This window comes from Miscanthus floridulus, chromosome 2 (assembly GCF_019320115.1).
Source record: "Miscanthus floridulus cultivar M001 chromosome 2, ASM1932011v1, whole genome shotgun sequence".
Lineage (NCBI taxonomy): Eukaryota > Viridiplantae > Streptophyta > Magnoliopsida > Poales > Poaceae > Miscanthus > Miscanthus floridulus.
Window position 1 is genome coordinate 176,795,378 of NC_089581.1, and position 26,052 is coordinate 176,821,429.

Sequence of the window (26,052 nt, forward strand, 5' to 3'; positions counted from 1 at the left end):
TCTGGCACTCGGTAAAATAAGGCACTCGGCAAAACCAAACTTTGCCCAGTGCCAGACACTCGGCAAAGTTGGGCACTCGGCAAAGAGGCGCCCGGGGATAACGGTACCCAACGCCGTCCTCTTTGCCGAGAATGTTAATATTGGCTTTGCCGAGTGCCTAGGGCTAGCATTCGGCAAATATTCACTTTGCCGAGTGCCAAACCTTGGCACTCGGCAAAATAATTTTTTTTTGTTTTTTGCCACCAACTTTTTTTCTTAGATTTGTATTTGTACCATGAACAACATGTTCAAATTTGGCACAATTTCATTGCTGTTTGCTATATTTCTTCACTTTATTTCGTTTTCTTGCAATTTTCCGAAAAATGTAGGTTTGAACTGCAGGTGCATCGAATAATAGTTTTGATCCATTCCAAAAATGTTATTCTTGTTTGTTAGTGTCACTTTATGCTAAATCTAGGAACTGTCTCCAAATTTCGATCGACGTGCTCACGGGGCAACGTCGCGAACTTGCGTGCGAGTGGTTATTTAATTCTATAAAATTCAAACGAATCCCGAAAATCATGAAACTTGGCGAGATGTCATGATATCACATGCATATGCAGTGGTAAAAATTTGAAAACATTTGGAGGACGTCATCACGTATGGTGTTCACAAACCAAGACATCATCACATGTGTGGTACCACTACTCCCTGCATGACTTCCTGGCGTATGGCCTATTCTGCGAGTGGTGTGTTCACGGAAAGTTCCCATGCCCAATACGCAAGGCAGGTGTGAGGTTCACTTGGCTGAAGAGTGGTGACAAGTTTTCTTCGTTCGACCAACATCGTCAGTTCCTCCCCCTTGACCATCCATTCAGACGAGACATCAAGAACTTCACGAAAGGTGTTGAAGTCACCGATCCTGCACCTCAGATGATGACCGCTGCCGAGATCCGCGCTGAGATAGAGGCTCTCAAAGTTGATAAAGAGAAATGTCGTTTTGATGGATATGGTCATTACCACATGTGGACTCATAAATCGGGCTTGACTAGGTTTCCCTATTTCAACGATCTTCTTCTTCCACACAACATTGATTTAATGCACACAGAGAAGAATATCGCCGAGGCGCTTTGGGGAACACTCATGGACACAGAAAAGTCAAAGGACAATGTTAAGGCAAGAGTGGACCTGGCAGCACTGTGCGATAGACCAAAGCAAGTGATGAAGACTCCCGCGCCTGGCAAGAAATGGAAAAGGACTTTGGTCAATTTCGTTTTGAAGAAGGACCAAAGGAGGGAAGTATGTCAGTGGGTTCAGTCGTTAATGCTCCCTGATGGGTATGCGGCGAATCTGAGGAGGGAAGTGAACGTGTCCACTTGCCGAGTGTTAGGGATGAAGAGTCATGACTTCCACATATGGATTGAGCGGCTCCTTCCAGCGATGACCAGAGGTTTCGTCCCCGAGCATGTGTGGCGCGTCCTGGCAGAGTTGAGCTATTTCTTCCGCCAGCTTTGTGCCAAGGAGCTATCTCGGGCCGTGATTGATGACTTAGAGAAAGTGGCACCTATGTTGCTCTATAAGACGAAGAAGATCTTCCCACCCGGCTTCTTTCTCTCAATGCAGCATCTGATTTTGCACCTGCCTCACGAGGCACGAATGGGGGGCCCGTGCAAGCCCGTTGGTGCTATCCAATCGAGAGATGTCTAAAGGTTCTTCAAAAAAAGTATAGAAATAAAGCCAGAATTGAGGCATCCATGGCAGAGGCATTCATTCTTGAGGAGGTGTCAAACTTCACAACATCATACTATAAGGATAGCCTTCCCAGTGTGCACAATCCAATCCCTCGTTACAACACCGACGAGAGGTCATCAAATCTCAGCCTTTTCAAAGGTCAACTTGGCAGGGCAAGCGCTTCGAGCACCAAGACCTTGCGGAATGATGAGTGGCACACTATCATGTTGTATGTGTTGTTGAACCTTGACGAAGTGAACCCTTATGTGCAGTAAGTTCTCAATGAGCTTGTTACATACGTCGTCACTATTGTCTATCTATCCTACCCCCTTGTCTCTTGCTTTTTCAGGGAATTTCTGAATACATACTGGACAGGAAATAGGGATCCTTCCCCTCAAGAACAAGATAGTCTTCTCAAAGGTGGTGTGCCCGATTTCATTTCATGGTTCGAAAAGAAGGTACCATCCAATTTACATCGTTCCATCTGTGACATCCCACTTTGCTCCTACGAGCGAGTAATGATCTATCCGCCCTCACCTTACAGGCACGCACGGATGCAGAAATGGATGAAGAGTTGAAACAGGTTGTCAAAGGCTTCCCCTATAGGGTCAAGTCATTCACTGTATATGATGTGAATGGCTATCGCTTCCACAAGAAGCCACGAGCTCAGTCGGCCCAATCGAAAAACCACGAATACTAGAGTTCGTATGCCCGACACCAATGACCGTGACTACTACGGCATAGTCGAAGAAATATACGAGCTCAACTTTGAGCTTCGCGGAGGTCATAAGCTAATCGTATTCAAATGCCATTGGTTCGATCCCAGTGTCATGAGAAGAGCCCCTAAGATTGGACAAGTTGAAATTCGACAAGATTCCCTCTATCAAGGAGACGATGTCTATATTGTGGCTCAACAGGCCATGCAAGTTTATTATCTTCCATGGGCATGCCAAAAAGATCCCACTCTTGAGGGTTGGTACCTTGCGCAGTTGGTATCACCGCATGGCAAAGTGCCTGTCCCAAACGATGAGGATTATAACTTTGACCCAAACACATATATAGGGGAGTTCTATCAACCCGAGGGGCTAGATGGCATGTTTCACATAGACATGTTTTCGCTGATGGGCATGGAAGTAGACAATGACATTGATGAGGACGATGGAGAAGAGGTGCAAAATGCCAAAGACTTAGCACTGCTTGAGCGATTACGGTTTGGCATTGCCATTGATGACAACGATGGAGATGAGGCGGAAATGTTAGACAATATTGCTAGTGATGACGACACTTATGATCCGGCCGCTGCCGATCCTGAAGATTATTTCTAATTCATGTAATACTATATTATTATTATTTTCTAGTTATGTTTCGTTCATTTTGCATCTCTATATTTGTCTATATTGTGCTAACTGGTTTACTCTTTGTATTTGCAGGCACTCGACAAAATGCCGGGTGGAAGGCGGACCCAGACCTGCAACTCGCTCTACGCGAGGACGACTCAAGAGGCGGAGGCAGAGGTGGAGGCACAGGCATCGGCGAGGAGCCATCCGGCCCGCCACCCCCACGGCCGTCCGAGGAGGGCGGTGCAGTCGTCTGCCATCCCCCCGCCCAAGGAGGACCGGACGACGACCACTGACGATGAGGACCAGCAGCTGGCCCCCAGACAGGAGGGGGTGACACTTCCTCTCGGGGGGTGGCGAGGGTGACACTTCCTCTGGGGGGGTGGCGGGGTTTCCACTTCGAGCACCTCATTGGCACCGTACTTGCGCGGGTCCTCGCAGCTCCCGACGCGGCCGATCCCGTTTCAGAGGAGGCCGATGATTCGTCCCAAGGGCGACAAGTAAGTATCCGTTCATTTTGCATCTCTTCTTGTTCATATGCTGAAAACCGAACTGCGGACTAACAATTCTTCTTACTGACTCCTGTAGGAACTGGGAACTTATGTCTGGGGGCGATCATCGACAGTGCAATGGGATCCTCGGTGGCCTGATCCGCCTGCACTACCCTGGTTTGGTCACCCACGCCCAGGTTGAGTCGCCTCCCTGGACGTGGGACCACTTCAACTCTGCCGTGGATGCCGTGTACGTCATCGTACAGGAGTGGATCAGGCGTGAGTTCTGGGTGAGTCTACATCACACTACATTGCTCAATACTATGAAATCATTAGACGTTCTTGAAATAATGAAAGGACACACGATGTTTGTATGCAGGACTTCTTCACGTTGGAGGAGGGGCATGACCCCGCCTGGGTGACGAAGGTGCAGGACAGGGCATGCAGGGGCCGAGTCATGGACCTATACTATGAGGCGAGGCTATAGTGCCACATCAACCACTCGTGCGACGTCCTTGGTCGGTACCCGGGGAAGAGCGAGGCCAGGACCATGACACTCACCAGGGAGCAGTACCTCGCAGTAAGTTATAAAACATTGTTACTGACTCATTCCATGAAGAACAGGTAGCCTTCATTTTATATTCTAACATTTCTAATACAATACTTGATGGCATGCAGATGTGTCCTTCTTGGTGCGCCAGGCACAGAGACTGTTGGGCGGCCATCATGGACAAGTGGGTCTCCGATGAGTGGAGGGAGAGGCACGCCCTCCGTCGAGAGTGCCGCCTATAGATGGGTGGGCCGGCGCACCACCAAGGCAACCGGCCCCTCAGTTCGTACGCCTAGGCCTGGGTACACGCTACGCACTTATTTATTTATTTGTTCTAACGCTCAATTCTCATTACTTCTAATTGTCTTTGTGTTTTCCTCGTAGTCCCAGTCGCATGATGGCCAGGAATGCAACGAGTTCATGGCATACGCCATGGCACACAAGGGCAAGGCAACAGCCCCGAACACCGTCTACAACCCAGAGGATGGGCCTGAGGTGTACAGCAACACGAGCGTCCATAGCAAGCTCACCGACTATGCCTCATCGGCCTGCGAGCGGCATGGGGAGGACTTCGACCCCACCACCCAGCCCCTTGATACCGACCTCATGATGAGGCTCGAAGGAGGGAAGCAGCACGGCCGGTACTGGATGGCCTCCAACATGGTTGACTCAACCTCTGTGCCCAACCTCATCTAGATCCGAGCATAGAGCACGAGCTCCTCCGTCCCCATTCGACCTCGACAGGCGAGCACACTACAGCAGATGGCGGCACTCCAGGTTAGTTCTATTTCATTCGCCGTTCATTACTTTTACACATGTACCTTGCATTTACATTGTTTAAACGTTGGTGATTGAATATTGCGGGCCACTGTGGAGAGGATGGAGGCCGAGAGGGTCGAGAGGGAGAGGGAGAGGGCCCAGAGGGAGGCCGAGAGGGCCGAGTGGGAGGTCCTGAGGGCCCAGAGGGCGGCCGAGGCACAGAGGATGCAGGACATGTTCTCATTCATGTCGAGCCTCGGCACCACTCTCCCGGGTGTGGTGGTGCCCCAGTCGCTGCTCGCTCCAGTTGTGCCTCCTACTCCTCTGGCTCTAGGCACTCCGGTGAGTATATATATATATGGTTGATCAAGTCCTTTAGCTTGTGTAGATACTAATGAATTCAATTCTCCTTTGTGCAACAGTTGTCGGGTTCGAACCCGACTCCTTCGCCTCAGCACACACACCCTGGTTGGACAGGTCTACCACCGTACGGAGGTGCCCCTTCAGGCTCCTATTGGGATCAGTGGCAGTAGGTGGTGCCCCTTCATGTTTCATTGACTTTTATTGATCTATCTCGAACGTGCCGTGTAGCACGTATTTCATTAAGAGGAAGTAGACAACACCGAACCAAACAACAACGACTGGCCAATAATCCTAAAATTACTAGCACAATCCCACAAACACAAATGATACAGCAAGAAAGCACCAGGGGTAGGGCCTCCACCACCAAACCCTTACAGTCTGAGCCTATTACAGGAAGAAAAAAACACATTGGTAGCCTAAGGTGTAGTGTAGCTGTGCTAGCCAGCATCCACCAAGGAAGCCAAGGGAGCCGGCACGACAACTGCGGCAAAGCATCCGCACAAGAAATGCCCACGGCGGCCAAGCATCCGCCGGAAAAGGACCATTACGGCAAAGCATCCGTAACGAGGGCCATCACACGCTCAGCAGCTGAATGAGCGTGGAGACCAAAGCGACGAGGTGGCCAAGCATCCACCTAAGCAGCAACAGCAGCAAAGCATCCGCCAATGAACCAAACGACAGCGGCAACAATAAACACCGAAGGACAAACCAATGTGAAGATAGAGTTGAAGCACAAATAGGCAAAGTAGAGCAGGCAACAACACCGACGGTCCAGGCCACAGGACCGCCCGTCCCATGCCGCAGCGGCAGTGGAGAAGCAGCAGCACCTCTTGGCCTTCAAGAAGCAGCCTCTTGGCCTTGAGGAAGCAGCCAGGTTCCTCCAGCCACGCCACCATGGCGCCACTGGTGCCCCTGGTTGGCTATTGCCAGCCACACCACCACGGCGTCACTGGCACTCATCCAAGCAAGCCGTTGTCGGCCATGCCACCATGGCACAACCAACGCACCACTACAGTCGGTCGGAGTGGGAAAACACCATGACAACGCCTCCAAGGAGGAAGACAACGCGCCGAAGGCGTCGCCGTCGTCTTGCCGATAGATCTGACATGGCTTTCGCCGGTGCTCGCCCACATCAAGCACAACAAAACAGGGAGTCTTGAAGGCACGCCACCCCTGCCCTCCACCGCATGACTATACATGCATGCACAACACAGGATGGAGCGACTCCGGTGAGAGCAACGGGGGATCAGGCGGAGTGCATCAACGAAGCCATCAAGAAGGGAATGACATCCACGGATGCCAACTTCGTTGGGAGAAGCATCCAAGAGGGATTAACGTCCCCAAGCTTGCCCTAGCAACCTCAATGGTGAACACTTCACCGGCCCCGACACCGCCAGCCACAAGCGCCAACCACGAAGTCCGACAGTCACCCCCACATGCCACCCACTCGCACCATGGGGCTCGGGGGGAGCCATGATGCAGCAAGGGGAGGATGCCGCCACCAGCCGCAGTGGGCCTGACCCGGACCCAGGGAGGGAGGATCCGGCCCCACCGGCCAGCCTACCCGTCGGAGATAGCAGGAGGGCGCCCGAAAGCTCCCAAGCGTGCCCCCGCAAGCACGGCGGCCGCCGGAGCGGGAGGAACCGTGCTGAAAAGGGGGGGAGGGCGCCACCATCCGTGGGTGGCCAGATCCGGACCCAGGGAGGGCGGATTCGGCACCACCGACCGCCAGAGGTAGCAGGGGGGGGTGCCCGGAGCAGCCCATGCACGCCCTCGCACGCACGAAGGACGCCGGACCGGGAGGAGCAGCGCCGACGAGGGGGAGGCCGCCGACCACCGTGAGAGGCCAGATCCGTGACCGGGGGAGGCGGATCCGCCCTGCCATGGCCGGCCAGCCCACCGGAGTGGCGTGGACCGAGGAGGGGTGGTGGAGTAACGGGGGAGGGAGGAAGGGGGCTGCGACGGTTGTCGGTTGTGCGGGCCGTCGCGGGCCGCCGCCGCTTCACGCTGGAGGGAGGCAGCGGCGGCCAGAGAGGGGTAGGAGCGGGGCGCTGGGGCTGCGCCAGCGAGTGCCCCCGAGTCACCCGTTGGGGGCGCTCGCTTTTCTTGATCTAGGACTTGTGTTGGATGAAGACTTCTTAGATGTTGTCATGGATTTGCACATTGGATGTGCGTGTGATGGATTATGCAGGAGGATGTGCTTGTGATGGATGTTGGATGTGCTTGATTATGTATGCGTTTTGTGTGATGCTAAATGCCTGTGCTGTCTCATGTATTATATATGAGTTTTGCGTGTTTGCTTTCGAAGGAAAGCAACAAACAAAAAAAATGCAAATTTCCTAGCTTTGCCGAGTGCCAACACTCGGCAAAGAAGTCTTTGCCGAGTGCCAAGGGTGTGGCACTCGGCAAAGCTGGAAAAAAATGCTGCAAAAACAGCCACTTCCCCAGTTTTACCGAGTGCCACAGCCTGGCACTCGGCAAAGAGGTCAATTTTGCCGAGTGCCAGATGGTACCACTCAGCAAAGACTATTTTTAAAAAAAATTTTTTTTAAAAAAAATTGTTTCTTTGCCGAGTGCTCAGCCCTGGCTCTCGGCAAAAATTTAAATTTTGCCGAGTGCTAGTCCCTAGGCACTCGACAAAGCCGGCGTCAAATGTTGACGACAGTTATTTTTTTGCCGAGTGCGGGCTTGGCACTCGGCAAAGACTTTGCCGAGTGTCGATTTTTGGCACTCGGCAAAGAAATTTTTGCCGACAAAATCTTTGCCGAGAGACCTTTGCCGAGTGCGGCACTCGGCAAAGCCTTTACCGAGTGCTTGGCTGGCTTTGCCGAGTGCCCCCAGCACCCGGCAAAGAGGGCGTCTGCAGTTGTGGATCTTTTTTATTCCGCGCGCGGTTGTTTACCAGTACACTTGTGTTGTTGTGTATGTATATGCAATGAACGTGATCGTGATGATAGCATGTAATTCCGAAAATCTCATCATATCGCAGTCTTTCTCAACACTTTGGCCTCTTTTGCTGGCATATCCAGCTGGTTAGTGTAGGAACAAGAACTTAGCTGTTTTTATTATCTGTATGTCACTTATTATTAGTCGTTCGCATAGGTGCAACCAAGTTTGAGAAAATCTGCCAGCTGCTTCTGATAGGCGTGTTGTACGCAAACTGACGGAGTCTACGTACTAGTGTGATATATGTACTGGTCCTTGCATATATATGCCAAAAGTGAACCATCCCGTAGGGCAGGCTGCTTGAATGGCTGACCTTGCTTGCATGTATTTGTGTGGTAGCTAGCTAGGTCATACAAGGACGACGACGGACCATTATTTCTTCCGCTATTTGGAGTTGTATGTACGTACGCCATGGTAAACAATAGCTCACGGTGTAAATAGAGAAGTGATTCTTGACAGCTTCCCACCAAAATCCAGATGTATTTTAACTATTTATTTGGTAGACAGGAAGTTGTGGGAGGGAGCTCTACCAAACCAGCCCTATATGGAGAAGTGATTCTTGTAATATTTCCACCAGAATCCAAATGCATGGTAGATAGGGTTCTTCAAAATACGCTTTGAAGAAGCTGTGAGCGGAGCTCTAGCAAACCAGCCAACCGACGGTGCGCGTTGAAGAATAGTTGTCTTTGCATGATGACCTAGCCAGTCACACGTGTAGTATATTTTTTAGGTGTACATTAAGGTCAGTCTCATTGAGGTCATATGTCTCAATTTCCAAAACTTCTATGGGTTGGAAACAATGTACAAAAGGTTCATCCGCATAAAACTCATTTGAATCTATATAATCCATGAAACTGTCAGCATCTCTCTCTTCATCTATGCTATATTATATCAACTTATTTAATCTTTTTGAAACTTATTAAATCACCACCGAGATTGATCTAACAATTTAGCGGCGATATATACCTAGCAAGTACGCAGTACGTGTACTGGGGTGCTTGGATGATGCATTGCCCCTCCTCTATGTTATGTACTTCGGTAATGCTCTGACTCGAATGTCCAAAATTTCGGATGCGGCAGATAATGATTGGCTATGATACCCGCGCGTCCTCCTCCACTCATCTCTCCACGGCCTTATCCGCTCGTCGCACTGTCCGCTCATTCCCACGCCGCCTCGTTCCCTCCCGCGACGCGCACCTGCTCGCGACGCAAGGCTGCGCTGTGACGTGCACCCCATCCCACACCGTTGCTCCCCATCCGCTCGCTCGCGCCACGTGGCTCACGCGCCTCTCGCCCCTCCCGTCGCACGTGTCGCCGGCTCCCTACCTGGCCGGTGGCAGCGCCCTCACCGACCTTGGAGGCTCCTTCCCCCACACTGGCAGCTCCTTCACCCACCCTGGTGGCTCCTTCCCCCACCCCAACGTCCTCCTCCCCCACCCCAGCAGCACCCCTCCCCCACACGAGCATCCTCCCCCACCGGGAACCCTCAATGCCCGCAGATTCGGCGACCATGGTGCTCCCCGCGCCAGCCTCTCTCTCTCTCCCCCTATGTTGCAATTGTATGTTTCAATTGTTTCAGACGTTTCAGAGGTATGTTGCAGTTGAATCATATGGATGTTGCTAAAGCAGATCGGGGGATGTTGCACATGCTTGCATATGTTGCAAGTGTCTTCAGAGACATGTTACAAGCGTTTTGTTAGAAATGTTTCATTTGTTCCCAGACGTATTGCTGCAAGCGTTTGATCTGGATGTTGCATATGTTCCACACATATGTTGCAACAGTATGTTTTAAAATGTTTCATCTGTTTCAGTCTTCTGTTGCATATTTTCACACATATGTTGCAACTCTATATTTAAGACGTCTCATCGGTTTTGAGACGTATGCTACACTCAAGTGTTTCATGTTGCATGTGTTTCATGGTGTTCGCAGAGCCAGGGGGTGCCGGGGAATGGGGCGCGGCGAGCCGGTGGATGTGGCGCGCGGCGTTCTAGGGGCCGTGTCGGGGGCACGATATGCGGGGGCGAGGCGAATGGATGGGGATAGGGGTGGGGGCGGGGGGCAGGCGTGTCAGGTGGGGGGCGCTCGATGGAAGCTGGGTCCACGTGCATGTTTGTGGGAGCGGAGGGGGTTGCGTCCGGACGCACGGGCTGGGGCAGAGCAGCAGCGTATGTGGGCGTCTGGACTCGCGTTGTCCGTCGGGGCGCCAGGGGTGCCGTATATACGTACTCCCTATATGTCGGTCCGATCTGGCTGTTGTCATGCTTGCATGGGCCTCAGCCCTCGATGATGCGTCGTCTGAGTTGTTATTAGGTCACGGGTGACGGGTGACGTTACATATATACGTTCATTGTACAGTACTACATCTACATGGCACGCAAAAGCTAATATGATCGACTCATGCATGTAGTAACAGCTAGCTCGTGGAGTCAAAACTACTCAAATGCATGTGTTCGTGCACGAACCTTTGTGCTGTGCCTGCTCTATATATAATATACGCACACAGCTAGCTTTCAGTTTGTCGTCTTAATTGGCATGAATGCAGCATGCATCGATCTAATAGCGAACAATGATGATACCTATAGCTAAGTTTTTTTAGGGACAATATATTCTCTAATTAAGTCGGAGCCTTGGTGGACTGGAACGAGATCACTAACAATTTTCAGTAGAACTGCTTGTTTGATGAGCAGTACTACCGCCGCTCGCTTCTCGTCATGCATGAGACTTTTCATTGGTTTGTTACTGCCCACCTCCTCTGCATGCACGTCTCCCTTGCCATTCATATGCTCACAGAGACAGAGAGAAATGCATATATGCATGCGTGCAGCCATCGTACGTACGTCACTCTATCTCTTCGATCAGTACTGGCTGAAATCGTGCATATCTCCTGTGTATATATTCTTGCATACGTAGCGTATATTCTTTAAGTTTGAGAGGACAAGGTACAGAAACTCGCAATAATGTGCATGCATACTTGCATAGCTTGAGAGGACAAGGTACAGAGAAAATGGACTCTCATCAACAGGCCGAACCGGCGGGTAAGATATTTTTCATTTCATGGGATGGGGATGGGGATGGGGATCGATCGACGACGAACGAAGCTGACGGATGCAATGCAATGCAATGTGAGCCACATATATACATACAGGTTCTGTTCGGTTCTGATGACCATCATCACTAGCTAGCTAGCTAGCTACCTTCCAACATACGTACTCGAGTGTATGTTGTGTGTGCCAGCTCAGCTCTTACCACTTCGCATGCACGAGCAATTGAGCATGACCAGGCCTGGTAGGCAGAGGCCGTGCGCCTAGGCTATATAAACCCAGGCGAGGCTCTACCTTAGGTGTCAACAGCCCTAAATTAGCTTGACCCTTCTTCTTCCTACTAGCTCTCTATAGCTGCTTGCTCTGGGTAGTTCCCATATCCCAGCCCCACTACACTAAACTATACACTACACAAGTAGCTAGCTAGCTAGTAGAGCAGCAATGGCCTCGGTGGCGAGCTTCCCGGCTGCGTCGTCCCTCGTCCTGCTGCTCGTCGCCAGCAGCGCCTTCCTCGTCACCGAGGTCGCGGCGTGCGGCGGCTGCCCGAAACCAACCCCTCCTCCTCCACCGCCGCCGTCACCCACCAGCACGCCATGCCCTCCGCCGCCGTCCAGCAAGTGCCCCAAGAACGCGCTGAAGCTGGGCGTGTGCGCCAACGTGCTGGGCCTCGTCAAGGTGTCCATCGGCAAGGTGCCCACCGACTCGTGCTGCCCGCTGCTGGAGGGGCTCGCCGACCTGGAGGCCGCCGTCTGCCTCTGCACCGCGCTCAAGGCCAACGTGCTCGGCATCAACCTCGACGTCCCCGTCAAGCTCACCTTGCTCCTCAACTACTGCGGCAAGAGCGTCCCCGAGGGCTTCCTGTGCGCCTAATATATATATTACTAGTCGTAGCTAGCTAGTTCCTCACTAGCTTCAATTGTCAGTTTGTTAAGCATGCAGCTGTTACGTACTGTGATTCTTCTTCCTTCTCTGTGCCTCCTCCGGATGTTTTGTAACGCATTATATTATTGTTGGTTACGTTGTTGCCTTCTCTTTTACGTACTCTTCCTAATATAACTTGCATTATATATATTGCGTGATAATATATAAATTAAATTGGGTGTAAAACAAATGCATGCTCTGTGAACGTACAATGAGAATGTAGCTTATATATTTTCTTGGTAATTAAAATGTAACTTGCAAGATCTGCCAGTTGACAGCATAAATTTAAGCTGGTGATAGATGGTTTTGCTATAACTATCTGAGACAGCTAGCTAGCTATATACTTAAACATTCAATTCAGGTTGCTAAAAAAAGCACTATGTGTTCTTTATTTGCATGGTATGGCGGTATTGCCTCACAAGGACAGTTAAGAGGTTTAAATTGACCGCTGCCTTATCAAATCTGTATTTTGCCCCAGGGTCAAAATTAATTATATAGTTTGCGCGTACGTAGCTACTACCTCTCGTCCATGATATATTCACTTAATCTTTTGCTTTCATATACTCCCTTCCTCTTTCAGCACTTTAGTTGTTCAAATTCAAAACCTTTCTATTTTTTTGACCATCAACAATTTTTAGAAATTATTTATATAGTTTACCATATCATCAAATTTATGTTTTTACATTCAATTCAGATGCTATGCTGTTAAACTACATGAATCTACACAAATTGATGGTCAAAGATATATAGAAATATACTGTTTGACTTAGGGCAGAGCTATAATAACCACTGCACAACATTTATTTGTGAAACGGATGGGTCTTTGCTTAATTTAACACACACCCTCCAGCGCTAGCTTTTGTTGGGCCAGGCCGTGCCCATGGAGCACGACCACGTGCATTGGACTTGGCCAGCCTAGGCCCATGTAGTACTAGGCCATGCCATGCTCGGGTCGGGCCAAAAAATAACGTTCTTTGTGTCGGGCTATCGGACCACGGGCTTTCTGGACAAGGTTGGCCCGTTGGTACAAGCACAGCCAGGACAGCAATAGGAGTTGGTTGCATTGTTGTTCCTATTAGGCCTAACGTTGTAGGGTTGGTGTTAGTTTGCCTGCAGTTGCTGTGGGCCAAACCATAACTATGCATCATCTAGACATGGTGTTTGTTTGCCTAGATGTACGTATCTTGGTCGGCTGGAGAAGGGATGGATCCATCGGATCGGACCGATCGAGGTAGCGGAGCCTATATCTAGCTTAATTATTTTCCCGTGCATGCGCTATCGACATCACTCACAGCTGCACTGGCATTGACCATGGATTGCAAATTCAATTCATTCATATATAGACCTTGTTTAGATCCATAGTGTAAAGTTTTGAGGTGTTACATCGGATGTTACATAGGGTGTCGTATGGGGTGTTCGGATACTAATAAAAAAATAAATTACAGAATCCGTCAGTAAACCGCGAGACGAATTTATTAAATCTAATTAATCCGTTACTAGGACATGTGTCTACTGTAATGCTTTATTGTCAAATCATGGACTAATTAGGCTTAAAAGATTCGTCTCGCAACATGTGCAATTAATTATTATTTTTAATTTATATTTAATACTCTATGTATATGTCTAAATATTTGATGAGATAGATATACAAATTTGCGCGGAGAACCTAAACAAGGCCATAATATGGAATGGAACGGCGGCTTTAGACTACTCACACCGGCGTACGTACGTGGATGTGGATCGTGATGGGGCCCCGCCGTGCCGTGGTGGAGGGGCCCGTCACGCCGGCCGGCCGCGCAAGCCAACAAAACCCTAGCCTTCACGGGCTGCGCGTACCTACAAAAAAAAAAAAAAAAACGTCCGCCTCGCCTTTCCAGATGCTGCTGGCGACGACTAGACCGGAGAGCTTGCTTGCTTTATGTATCGCCATCATATCGGCCGTGGCCGGTCCGCAGTCGATTTCGATCGTAGGTTGCGCTTGTTCGTGGACTTTTATTTTAAGGATGTGAATATGATAAAAATTTAACTATAATTACTGTTTTCCTATTTTTGCGTACTGATGACTGTATACATCCGCCCATGGTCAACATGGGTATCATGCATGCATGCAGCCAACTTTCATGTATCGATCACACTCTCTCTATCGCAAGCTGTCACTTGCTTTTTTCTTCTTCTTTCATGTAGAAACAAGAACGCGTACGTGTACCCTCCTCCTGCTGCAAGTCCCTAGCTAAGCTAGCTAGCTAGCTTTTGGCTACATCACATCGATATATTATTCACTGCATATATGCATATATAGGCAAGTTTAATCGTCTGTATATATACTAAGATATTATATGGTAGTCATATTTTCTCTAACTTTAATCATATTTATATTAAAAAAATACCTTCACAGCCATATATAATATATCTAAGAAAATATAGTAACTAATGGTGGATTTAATGAAACTGATTTTAGGTTACGTGGTACTCCCGCCACTCAAGAATAAGTGTTTCGCTTCCCGATGAGTTAATGTTTTTATCTTCAAATATATACAATTTTTTAATATTTATAATAAATAATTAGTATCATTAGATAGCTCATTTAATCTACTTAATTTCATCATAAACTTATTTGAAGAACCTAGTCAAACTTTAAAATGCATTTGTTAAGATTGATGAAATCATATAGGATTATGAGTTAATTATTTGTGCTGGGACAAAATATCTACTATATGCTGGTGCATAGTGGCTACGTACGACGAGGGCGAATGTTGCTCGTCTCTCTCTCTCTCTCTCTCTCTCTCTCTCTCTCTCTCTCTCTCTATATATATATATATATATATATATATATATATATATATATATATATAACTACTATCCTGTAGCTGGCTACAGAATAACTTATTCTGTAGCCACTTTGAGTTATGATAATTACTATGTTAATTTACGAGATTATAGTAACTCCTTACTAAGTGGTTTAATATAACGTTATGGTAAATATCCCCATATGTTATAGTAACCCAACTATCGTAAATATGTATTGACATTATGGTAAATTAGTATATAAAATTATAGTAAATGGAGGTGGCTACAGAATAACTTATTTTGTAGCCGGCTACTGAATAGTCTCTCCCTATATATATATATATATATATATATATATATGGAAAAAATTTCTACTTCCCGGGAGTAGTTACTCCCTCCTCTAAACCACGTACGTAAGGGTGCCGCACTCCCTTAGCGGGTCACAAGTCAAACCCGCTAAATCACTTATACTATCTAAATCTTGGCGTATGTATGCATACTCCATTCTCCGATCATCATATATATATATATATATATTTTATTCTCAAAAAATAGTATGAACACATACTCTCGTCATTTTGTATATCACCATACGTTAATGTATGCACATATGCTCCGGTCGTGTGGTTTAAGTATGGACTTATGCTATCTAAATCTTGGTGTATGTATGCATACCCCATTCCAAAAAGTATGTATAAATACTCTATTCTAAAAAGTATGTACAGATACTCCATTCAAAAAGTATGTGTGCATCCGGGATCCATGGCAACTTTTCACATTATACAAGTTGTAGTCCTGTAGATACTTATTTCACAAATTATCATCCGGGATCCATGGCAATTTTTGTATAATAATATACTACTCAGTTTCCTTCAACACGTATGTGTGCATACTCTTCTTGCTAAATACGTATAATATGTATGTCTGCATACTCCTCTTACCCATGTTTGTAGACATACTCCCACTGAACACGTATGCATTCATACAACGCACAGACCGTGTACGTACACATACTCCCACAAACCGTGTATGTACACATACTCCTTGCATGTGAAATTCCAAATATTAGCACAACTTTGAAAAGCGGTAACCAACAGATAAGCCGGCCAACCGAAAATAATGGGTTACACGCGCACGGAAAATTATTTATTAATTAATTAACTAAATCACACAGATTAGTTAGCTCCTTAATGGATCTTTGGAAACCCGTTAACTGCTGCAGCGCCCTTCTCACCTGCACTACATGCATGTGGGAGTAACTACTCCCAGGAGTATAGAAAATGCATCATATATATATATATATATATATATATATATATATATATATATATATATATATATATATATATATATATATATATATATATATATATATATCCATCGCAGGTAAGGTAATTCAGGTATATACACATCATGTGCCAACAACCACTAACATTCATCCATCAGATCACACAGATAATTAGCACACTGTAATAATGGTATTTATATTCATAGATGGAGATCGTCGTGTCGTGTCCCGCCAGCAGGCCTCTCGACACGATCGATCATGGATCCATCCAACACGAACACAGGACGATGAGATGGACATGCTGCATGCATGCATGATAGATTCATTCATCAAACACACGAAGTAGAACAAATGAAAGCGACGAACGAAGAACAGTGGTGTCGATCTACTAGTAGCTTGTACTTGTTGCTGAGAAATCATGATTATTTAGCCCGGCCTTGGTGCAGGCGGGCGTGTGCATGCATGGATCGACGACGACGATGGATGGAGAGAGGCATGCATGCTCCTCATGCATGGCGACGAGCAGATCAGGAGCACTGGAAGCCCGAGGGGACGCGCCTGCCACAGTAGTTGACGAGGAGGCTGAGGTTGATGGGCAGGTTGAGGTTGATGCCCAGGATGTTGGCTCGCAGGGCGGTGCAGAGGCACACCGCCGCCTCCAGGTCCGCCAGCCCCTGGATCAGCGTGCAGCACGGCGTCCTGGGCGGCGTCCCCAGGTTGACGTTGATCAGCCCGTTGAGCACGTTGGCGCACACGGCCAGCTTCAGCGCGTCCACGGGGCAACGACCGCGCGTCCCGCCGCCGCTCCCACCTCCGCCTCCACCGCCTCCGCCGCTCCCACCTCCTCCGCCGCTCCCTCCTCCACCGCTGCCGCCCCCACCGCTCCCACCACCACCAGATCCGCCACCCCCGCCTCCCCCGCCACCGGCGCTTGGACTAGGGCAGGAGCCGCCGCACCTGCAGCCGCATGCGTCGGCGAAGCCGAACAAGAGGAGGTTCAGGGCCAGCAGCGTGGACACCACGGCCACTTTCTTCGCCATGGCTAGCTAGCTAGCTACCACGTACTACTCGTACGCGGCTAGCACAGCAGTAGCTAGTTTGGTAGCGTACCTGCAGATGAGACTGCAGGTTGGCACTGTGCGTGTGTCTGCTAATCTGCTGCCTGGAAGGAACCTGTGATCGGATCGCAGCTGGGGGTGCTATTTATAGCCGGCCGATCGAGAGCACAGCACAGGGCATATATATAATATAAAGCCCTAGCTAATAACTGATGATGATATACAGTACACACTAGCTAGCTAGTACGTACAGTATTAAGGCTATCCGCACTCGTTCACCTCTATTTCCATCTCTAAAAAGAAATATTCTATCCTAGTCATCGAGATTCTCTACTCTATACCCATTTCTCCCCCACCCGTATTATCTCTATCCCATACTCTATACCCACTATTCCATATTTTATTCCCCTCTCTTCCTCTTTCTCTCTCACCAACTCTTTCTCTTCCTGCACTACAGTGTACTGCAGTGTTGCTACAGTGTTTAGCGTTGCTCTCTCACGCGCGTTTTGTGGCGTTTTACTGTGCAGCCGGTACGCTCCCGGGCCGTTTGCAGGCGCCCGGTGCAGACGCGCGATACGCTAACCCTGGCGTACCGCTTGCTTTACCGCTGCGCGGTGCGGTCAGCGTAAGGCCTCGTTAGTTCCTCTCTAAAACTTAGATGTTTGGACTGAGTATTAAATATAGAATAAAAATAACTAATTGCATAGATTACGACTAATTTGCGAGATAATTTTTTTAAACCTAATTAGTCCGTTATTTAACAATGTGGTGCTACCGTAAACATGTGCTAATGACAAATTAATTAGACTTAATAAAGTCGTCTCGCGGATTATTGAAGACTTATATAATTTATTTTATTATTAGTATCCGCATGGCTAGACTTTACACTCTAGACGATCGTAGTAGTAGCAGCACAACAGATGATGAGCGAGATGGATCGACGACGAGACGACCTAGCTGCCTAGAATGACTCTGAACTTGGTGTAGTACTACGTAGTAGTATACATGCATGCATACAGTAGCTGACTGTGTGTAGCATGTAATAATGTACGTAGATGGACGGATGGTCATCAGTGAGGGCGTTAGGTGTGCATGCTGCCATGTTCATAGCTACTAATCTTCTGAATGATACCAGTAGAAAGCTAGTGCGTGGTGTCCGCTTCGATTAGCATGGCACGGCGTGACCAGTCTACAACATCCTAGAAAGGTGAAAAGCTAGCTGGCGCGAGGAAGAAGACAATGGGGTGGGCTTTGGAAGCTTGCGTTTGCATGTGTCCCGGGCGGCCGGGTGTGTCACGGTATAGTGCTTTGGAAAGACGGGCGTACTGCATGCTCTGCAATTGCCATGCCTACAAGCAACACTCCTTCACAGTCATCGATCACTTGTACCAGTGGCATATCTGATCACAGTACTCGTGATGGCCGAGATCTTTTCTGGATCGACTTGGATACCACGTTCGGAGACGATAAAACCTAGCAGCATACCCCTTGCTTGGGACCCAAAAAATGCACTTCTCGGGGTTGAGCTTGATACTGTTTGCTCGGAGTTTCACGAAGGTCTATTCTAGGTCGACTACGACCTGGTCAGTCCGTTTGGATTTGACCACGATGTCATCCACGTAGGCCTCAACGGTTCGCCCGATAGGGTCCCCGAAATACTTGAGCATGCAACGCTGGTATGTAGCCCCCGTGTTTTTCAGACCGAACGACATTGTGACATAGCAGAACGATCCGAATGGGGTGATGAAGGATGTCGCGAGCTGGTCGGACTCTTTCGTCGCGATTTGATGGTACCCGGAGTACGCGTCAAGGAAGCAAAGGGTTTCGCACCCTGAGGTTGAGTCAACTACTTGGTCTATGCGTGGCAAAAGAAACGGATCCTTTGGATACGCTTTGTTGAGACCCGTGTAGTCAACACTCATTCTTCATTTCCCACTCTTTTTTCGTACAAGAACGGGATTGGCTAACCACTCAGGGTGGCATACTTCCTTGATGAACCCAACCACCCAAAGCTTCGCAATCTCCTCGTCGATCGCCCTACATTTCTCCCCGTCGAAGCGACGCAGGCGCTGCTTCACCGGCTTGGAGCCTGGCCTGATTTTCAAGGCGTGCTCGGTGACTTCTCTCGGAATATCTGTCATATCCAAGGGTGTCCACGCAAAGATGTCTCTGTTGGCATGGAGGAAGTCAATGAGCACGCTTTCCTATTCGGAGGAAAGCATGGTGCCAATGCGCACCACTTTGCCCTTGGAGCCACTGGGGTCTATGAAGACCTCCTTGGCGCCCTCTACATGTTTAAAAGACCCGGCTGACCGCTTGGGGTCAGGTGCTTCTTTGGCGACCTCCTTCCTGATGGCCACGAGCTCTTTGGAGGCGACAATTGCCGTGACGTGCTCGCAGCACTCGACCTCGCACTCGTAGGTGCGCTGGAAGGAGGTGCTGATGGTGATGACTCTGCATGGACTTGGCATCTTTAGCTTTAGATAGGTGTAGTTGGGGACGGCCATGAACTTCGCGTAGCATGGACGTCTCAGGATGGCATGGTAGGTCCCATGGAACCCGACCACCTCGAAGATAAGGGTCTCCATCCTATAATTGGATGGATCCTCGAAGGTGACGGGCAGCTCGATCTGCCCGAGTGTCATGACGGAGCCCGCCCCCAGATGTCGGGTGAGGCGGAGCACGAACCCAAGGGTCAGGCGAGACGGAGTCCGTGGCCTCGGGGTCGGGAGAGGCGGAGCCTTCCCCCAGAGGTCGGGCGTGGTGGAGCGCAAACCCAAGGGTGGGGCGAGGCGGAGCCCGTGGCCTCGGGGTCGGACGAGGCGGAGTCTGCCCCCAGAGGTCAGGCGAGGCAGAGCTTGCGTGCCTAGGGTCGGTTGGAGCTGTAGTCACGCTCTTGACTGCTCGGATGAATCAATGTTGATGGTCATTAGCTCCTCCTCTTCGGGTACCCTAGTATTTATCCCCTACAGCGGCAGTGTGGCCGGCGTGCGCCTCAGGCCCAGCCTCTTCTCCTTGGCCCCGCGGCACCTCGTGCCCCACGCGGTTTGTCTCCAAGCGCGTGCGGGCTGTGGATCTTGCCCCCGGTATCTAGGATGCCGCTGTCGCAGCCGCGGCCAGGTCTCTGCATGTGCCTAGCGTATCCCCTTTCGCCTGCGATCGAACAACTTTTGGATGAAAACCCTACCCGGCTTCTCGCTTTGGGCCAGCGGCGATGGCGCGGTCTGCGTCATCCTCCTTCTTGAAGGTGTCGCCACAGTCTCTGTTCCTTGCGTCGACGGGGCAGATTTTGGACGAAAGTCCAGTTGCGCTTCTCCCAACATTGTTGACATCTATGCGGATGTCTTTCCCTTCTTGAAGGCTCTGTTGGAGCACCTCTGCTGCCGTCTCACTCCTCCCATCGGAGTGCATCCTTGATGTGATGTGCCCGTTTGTGTTTCATGCTACTCTTCGCTTTGGTTTGTCTAGTACCGGGTTGGTGTTGCCGCAGTCGATTGCTTCTCTGTAGCGGATGCTTTGCCGCTATCGCCCCTCTTGGACGAATGCTTCGCTGTCATGTTGCTCGGGCGGTTGCCTTACCGCCGGTGTCGCCCCGGTCTTCGCTCTCTGGCAGATGCTTGGCTGCTGTGAGCGTGATGGCTCCTCATCCGTGGATGCTTTGCCGCGTTGATGTTCGTTGTCTTTGGCGGATGCTTTGCCGCCATGGTCTGTTCTCTAGTGGATGCTTTGTCGCTGTTGTCGTACTGGCGCCCTTGGCGGATGCTTTGTCGTCGAGGTTGATTGCTACTTCCCAGGGTGGATCTCTGCCGCCTATGCTGCTGGAAGCTTGCTCCGTCGATTCTGTGGTTCCACTACACTACTGGCTGCCACTATGTTGTATTCTTGTATCAGGCTCAGTTGGTTGGGGTTTCGTGGTGGAGGCCCCCCTCGTGTTTTTCTTGCTATCTATGTATGCCTGTGGGATTTCGTTGATAATCCATGAATTACTTGTGAATCCTTTGTATTACATTTCTAACTTCTCTTAATGAAACACGTGCTCTCGAAAAAAAAAAGGAAATTGCAAGAAGAGCTCCGATCTATCCTCAGCGCTGTGTCTGTGTGTGATCGATCAACTTTCCAGATGGCCGGATGCATGCCATGCATGATTTTGATTCCCACTTCATGCGCTGGACGCTGTACGTAGCTGCGGGTGCAGGCAGCAGCTAGCTAGCTAGCTGTATGTACGAAACTGCATGCATAGCATGGTGTGTGTGTCATGCCAACAATCATGGTGAGCTATCTTGTATGCATGCTTATTATTGTGAGACCCCACTAATAGGCCTTGGGCCGGTCTGATCATGGGCTGGGCCGTGGACCACTGTAGCGAGGAGGGGTTGCCGGTTACTGTAGCACACGGAACACTGTAGCTACACGAGTTTAGTCCCACATCGGACCCTGGAAGGGGCCCAATCAACTTAAAAACCTAGCTCTGGAAAGCTAACGAACTTCGGTTTGAATTTTTTGCGCGAAGCGAGAACGAAAGCGCAAGAGAGTGAATTTTAGCCATTTTTTCGGGCTGGGGCGTTACAAATGGTATCAGAGCCAACTCTCGTGGTTTCACGGACATATGGATCGGGAGCTCGGACAGGTTGTGCATGGCTCTATAAGAGCATGGCACTTGGGTCGGGGAGCTGGGAATATGTACGTGGGTCAAGAGAGTTGATCCTGGACATTTGTCCCGTTTGGGTAGGTTGGTTCGGCCCTCGACGAGGACGTCGAGTCCTTAAGGGTGGGTGTATGTGAGACCCCACTAATAGGCCTTCGGCCGGTCTGATGATGGGCTGGGCCGTGGGCTACTGTAGCGGGAGGGGTTGCTGGTTACCGTAGCACGCGGAACACTGTAGCTGCACGAGTTTAGTTCCACATCGGTCGGGGAGCTGGGAATATGTACGTGGATCAAGAGAGTTAATCCTGGAATTTGTCCCGTTTGGGTAGGTTGGTTCGGCCCTCGACGAGGACGTCGAGTCCTTAAGGGTGGGTGTATGTGAGACCCCACCAATAGGCCTTGGGCCGGTCTGATGATGGGCTTGGCCGCGAACTACTGTAGCGCGGAGGGTTGCTGGGTACTGTAGCACGCGGAACACTGTAGCTACGCGAGTTTAGTTCCACGTCGGAAACCAACTTAAAAACCCAGCTCAGGGAAAGCTAACGAACTTTGGTTTGAACTTTTTGCACGAAGCGAGGACGAAAGCGCAAGAGAGTTAATTAGCAGGCATGGTCCATTCAACGTGTAGAGTGGATTTTAGCCGTTTTCCCGGGCTGGGGCGTTACAATTATACTGTGGTCCGATGGATCATTCATCACTGTTCAGTCAGTACGTAGTATTTCGATGGTATAATATATATTCTTTTTCTTGTTTCGGGTTGGGTGGTGGCTTTCAGGTCGAGGGGGGCAGTCAAGAGACCACGGTAGTACAGTGTCTAGTCGGCTGTAAAACTTTTTCTTCGATCGCCTAATAAAAATACGCCCGTCAATTCAGTCAAACAGTAACAAGAAGATACTCCTAGATAAATATAAGACGCTGATGTGCAGACGAGAGAGAGCAGCGATGTGCATGCAGTGCAAGTGCAGACGACGAGCGAGAGACAGGGACATGCGTGCATGTTCGTCCACCGCGCGCATATCCTGATCGAGATGGATCCGGCCACTGCACATGCGTGCACGTCGCGCCGCCGTTCAGTCGTCCGGCCGCACGCGGAATTGCAGTTTAGTATTTGCAGACGAGACGACGACGTATCCATATAGTGCGCGTTTAGTTCGCGAATTTTGAGAATTTAGCTACTGTAGCACTTTCGTTTTTATTTAGCAATTAATGTTTAATCATGGACTAATTAGGCTTAAAACTCTCGTCTCGCAATTTTCAACCAAACTGTGCAATTAGTTTTTTTTCTATCTACATTTAATACTCTATGTACGTATTGCAAGATTTAATGTGATAACTACTGTAGCATTTTTTGAGAATTTGGTTGATAATAAAGATATCCCATCGAGAGGAGAGACACACCTGCAGCAGCTAGCAGAAAGGAGGGAGACTACTGCACTACTACCATCGGTACGGTGAGCACGCACGCACTAGCTAGCTACATACGCTATCAATGTCCCCTCCCCGCGTATTTCGCAAAGCAAGCATTGGGCCTGGTTGAGTTGACGATTTTTTTATACGAAAGGGTACTGTAGCACTTTTATTATTATTTGATAATTAATATTCAATCATAGTTTAATTAGACTTAAAAGATTCGTTTCGTGAATTTCGTCTAAACTGTGTAATTAATTTTATTTTTTAATTATATTTAATGCTTCGTACCTGCGTCCAAAGATTCGATATGACGAGAAATTTTGAAAAAAATTACAAAATAAAGTGCAACTAAACATGCACTCAAGAAGGACAGCAGTCGGCCCACCTTCCGCCCCCTGGCCACGGCTCCTCCTCCACCCCCTAGCTTAGCTTGTCATCTCCTCCACATAGTCCCTCTCCACAGCTGCCCTCGAACCCTCTTCTCCGTTGCGGGGTCGCTTGAGCTCCAGCGAGTTCGTTCCAGCGAAAATAACTATTGATAGGAGAGGGTATTGCTGTTAGGTTGCAGGAGCTCCAGCGAGGTCGGATACCCTCTTTTTCCTTCCACCGCGCGGTAGAAACTTCTTGCCACCAAAAATAACTATTGATAGGAGAGGGTATTGCATCTCCTACATTTGAGGGAGTGAGGTTGGGGGGTGTTTTTGTGATTACTCAAAAAATTAGGTATTTCTCATGGTTAGGTAATTGTTGGAGACTCACGATTGTTTATATGCTAGTGTTTTTAGTATCAGAGATGAGATAAGTCAGATGACGAAAATGATCTTATAAGTTGTTTCTATATATGATCGATACACGTAATAAGAATAACTGGCAAAAGTGCCCGTGCATTGCAACCGAAGAAGAAAAAAAATATAATCTTTTGGAAACATTCTCATGCTATATTTACATATGATCCGCAGGACACGCAAAAAGGGAAGGAATGCCAATATGGCTTCACTGGCAATGCCGGTTACTACACGTCGAGATTGCTTGGCGCAAGAGCTCGCTGAGGAGTTTGTGCAACCTGTGCCCAACTTGGTCATTGTGGCGATGGCTGCGTAGCATCCTGACGCAGTGGTAGCCGAGCTATTGAGGGTTGCGTAGCTGCCGATGAAGGTGGCATTATATCATCATCATCTCTACTGTCTGTCAGAAGCTGAGCATTGCTTCTTCCTTCCATATCGGTTGCGCGGTCGTGGCTTCCAGGTGCGTCACTGATAGCATGCATGCCGTAGGCCATGCTTTCATGTCGAATATATATTTTCATGCTTGACCATGTTGTGTGCTCAAGTAAAAAATACTTGTTAGCAGCAGCCGAAGGTCAATCAGAGCACAGGCTCTAGAGGGCTGGTGTTAGGAATGAGAAGACTGTTGCGATAGCTAATATGAATCGAGGCAGAGTTTCCATAGCCATTCGACAAAACCCAACACGTTTAAGACAAAGGCGTGCTAGCACTTGAGAGTTCGGATTTTGTTTTGGTGTTTTGAATCGTGTCCTAGGCTCCTACTGGCCATGTCTTATGAAGATACGCGTTGTTTCATGGGGGCCACTTTTTGCATGTGACATCTGTACGGAAAGGGGGTTCTGGAATATTGGCTGAGCTTATGACGATCAGTGGAGCCTATTGAGTGAGAAATGGATGAAAATTAGGGTGAAGAGAAATTGTGTCATTTTACAATATGTTAAAAAACAATATATAATAGGGTAGACAGTTAAATAGATGGATGGATATAGATATATCTTTCTGTTTGTTTTCCACATATATGGACCGGAACCGTTTTGGAATAGGGGACATAAAAAGAAAACAGCGACCGGAACCTTTTGGAATATGGGATGTAAAGGCCCGGTTCGGATGGTGCAAAAACTGGTCGGAATTTCACTGTTTATGGCTGAAAGTTACTGTTTATGACTGATTTTCTCTCACAAATTCCTCCAGATTCATCCAGATTCCTTCAAATTCCTCCGAGCGAACGACGCTAAAAAGAAAACAGAGTCCGAACTCGATCCGTCAGAACAGGGGAGGTGAAACTGGTAAAAAGAAACATGAATAGGAACTCGGAACTTTCAAACCTAAAATCGCAAAAAAAAAAAAAAAAAAAACCCGTAACTCCAACCGTCAGAACAACAACGTAAATTTAGGGGGGGAAATCAGAGTACGTAGAAACTTGGATGTTCGTACCAGCAACACGAAATTGGAAAAAAAATCAGAATAAGATCTCGGACGTCGGGACGTAGGAGGTGATCGAAATCAGGATAAAATATTAATATAACTCGGATCGAAAAAAAAAATCGAAAAAATCAGAATAGAAACTCTTTTTTAGTTCAGTGGCAAAATAGGAGTTGGACGGGGATCGTTCGGACCTAAACAATAAAATTAGAAAAAAAAAATTAGTTCAATGACCAAATAGGAGTTGGACAGGGATCCCGTTCAGACTAAAAAATAAAAACGGAAAAAATAGAATCGGTCGGGTGCTGTATGCACGACGGAAAAGATAACAATAAAAGAACATAAAAGAAAATTGAAAAACGATTTGAATTAGGATTCATATTCAGGTTACTATAATCAGAGAGATCTATTTAGATTAGGATTCCAATTTATACACGTGGTTTGGAATCGGACTCCGTATCAAGCTAGAAAAAGAACTATTCTAATTCGTATGAGCAAGGGTTATATATATAAGTCCGAACAGAAGAAACTTTCTACT

The 26,052-nt window shown here is 48.5% G+C and overlaps 3 protein-coding genes across 3 annotated transcripts; 1 reads left to right on the forward strand and 2 right to left on the reverse strand.

Moving 5' to 3' along the window:
• Positions 1-11,489: 11,489 nt before the first annotated feature.
• Positions 11,490-12,235, forward strand: LOC136540809 (14 kDa proline-rich protein DC2.15-like). The gene has a single exon (XM_066532826.1). It carries the CDS (start codon positions 11,640-11,642, stop codon positions 12,066-12,068), a length of 429 nt encoding a protein of 142 aa, XP_066388923.1. The 5' UTR covers positions 11,490-11,639; the 3' UTR covers positions 12,069-12,235.
• Positions 12,236-16,365: 4,130 nt separating this feature from the next.
• LOC136540810 (putative lipid-binding protein AIR1) lies at positions 16,366-17,363 on the reverse strand. Its single transcript, XM_066532827.1, has one exon. It carries the CDS (start codon positions 17,232-17,234, stop codon positions 16,722-16,724), a length of 513 nt encoding a protein of 170 aa, XP_066388924.1. The 5' UTR covers positions 17,235-17,363; the 3' UTR covers positions 16,366-16,721.
• Positions 17,364-19,456: 2,093 nt separating this feature from the next.
• LOC136537504 (uncharacterized) lies at positions 19,457-19,897 on the reverse strand. The gene has a single exon (XM_066529452.1). The coding sequence runs from the start codon at positions 19,895-19,897 to the stop codon at positions 19,457-19,459; it is 441 nt and encodes a 146-aa protein (XP_066385549.1).
• Positions 19,898-26,052: the final 6,155 nt, after the last annotated feature.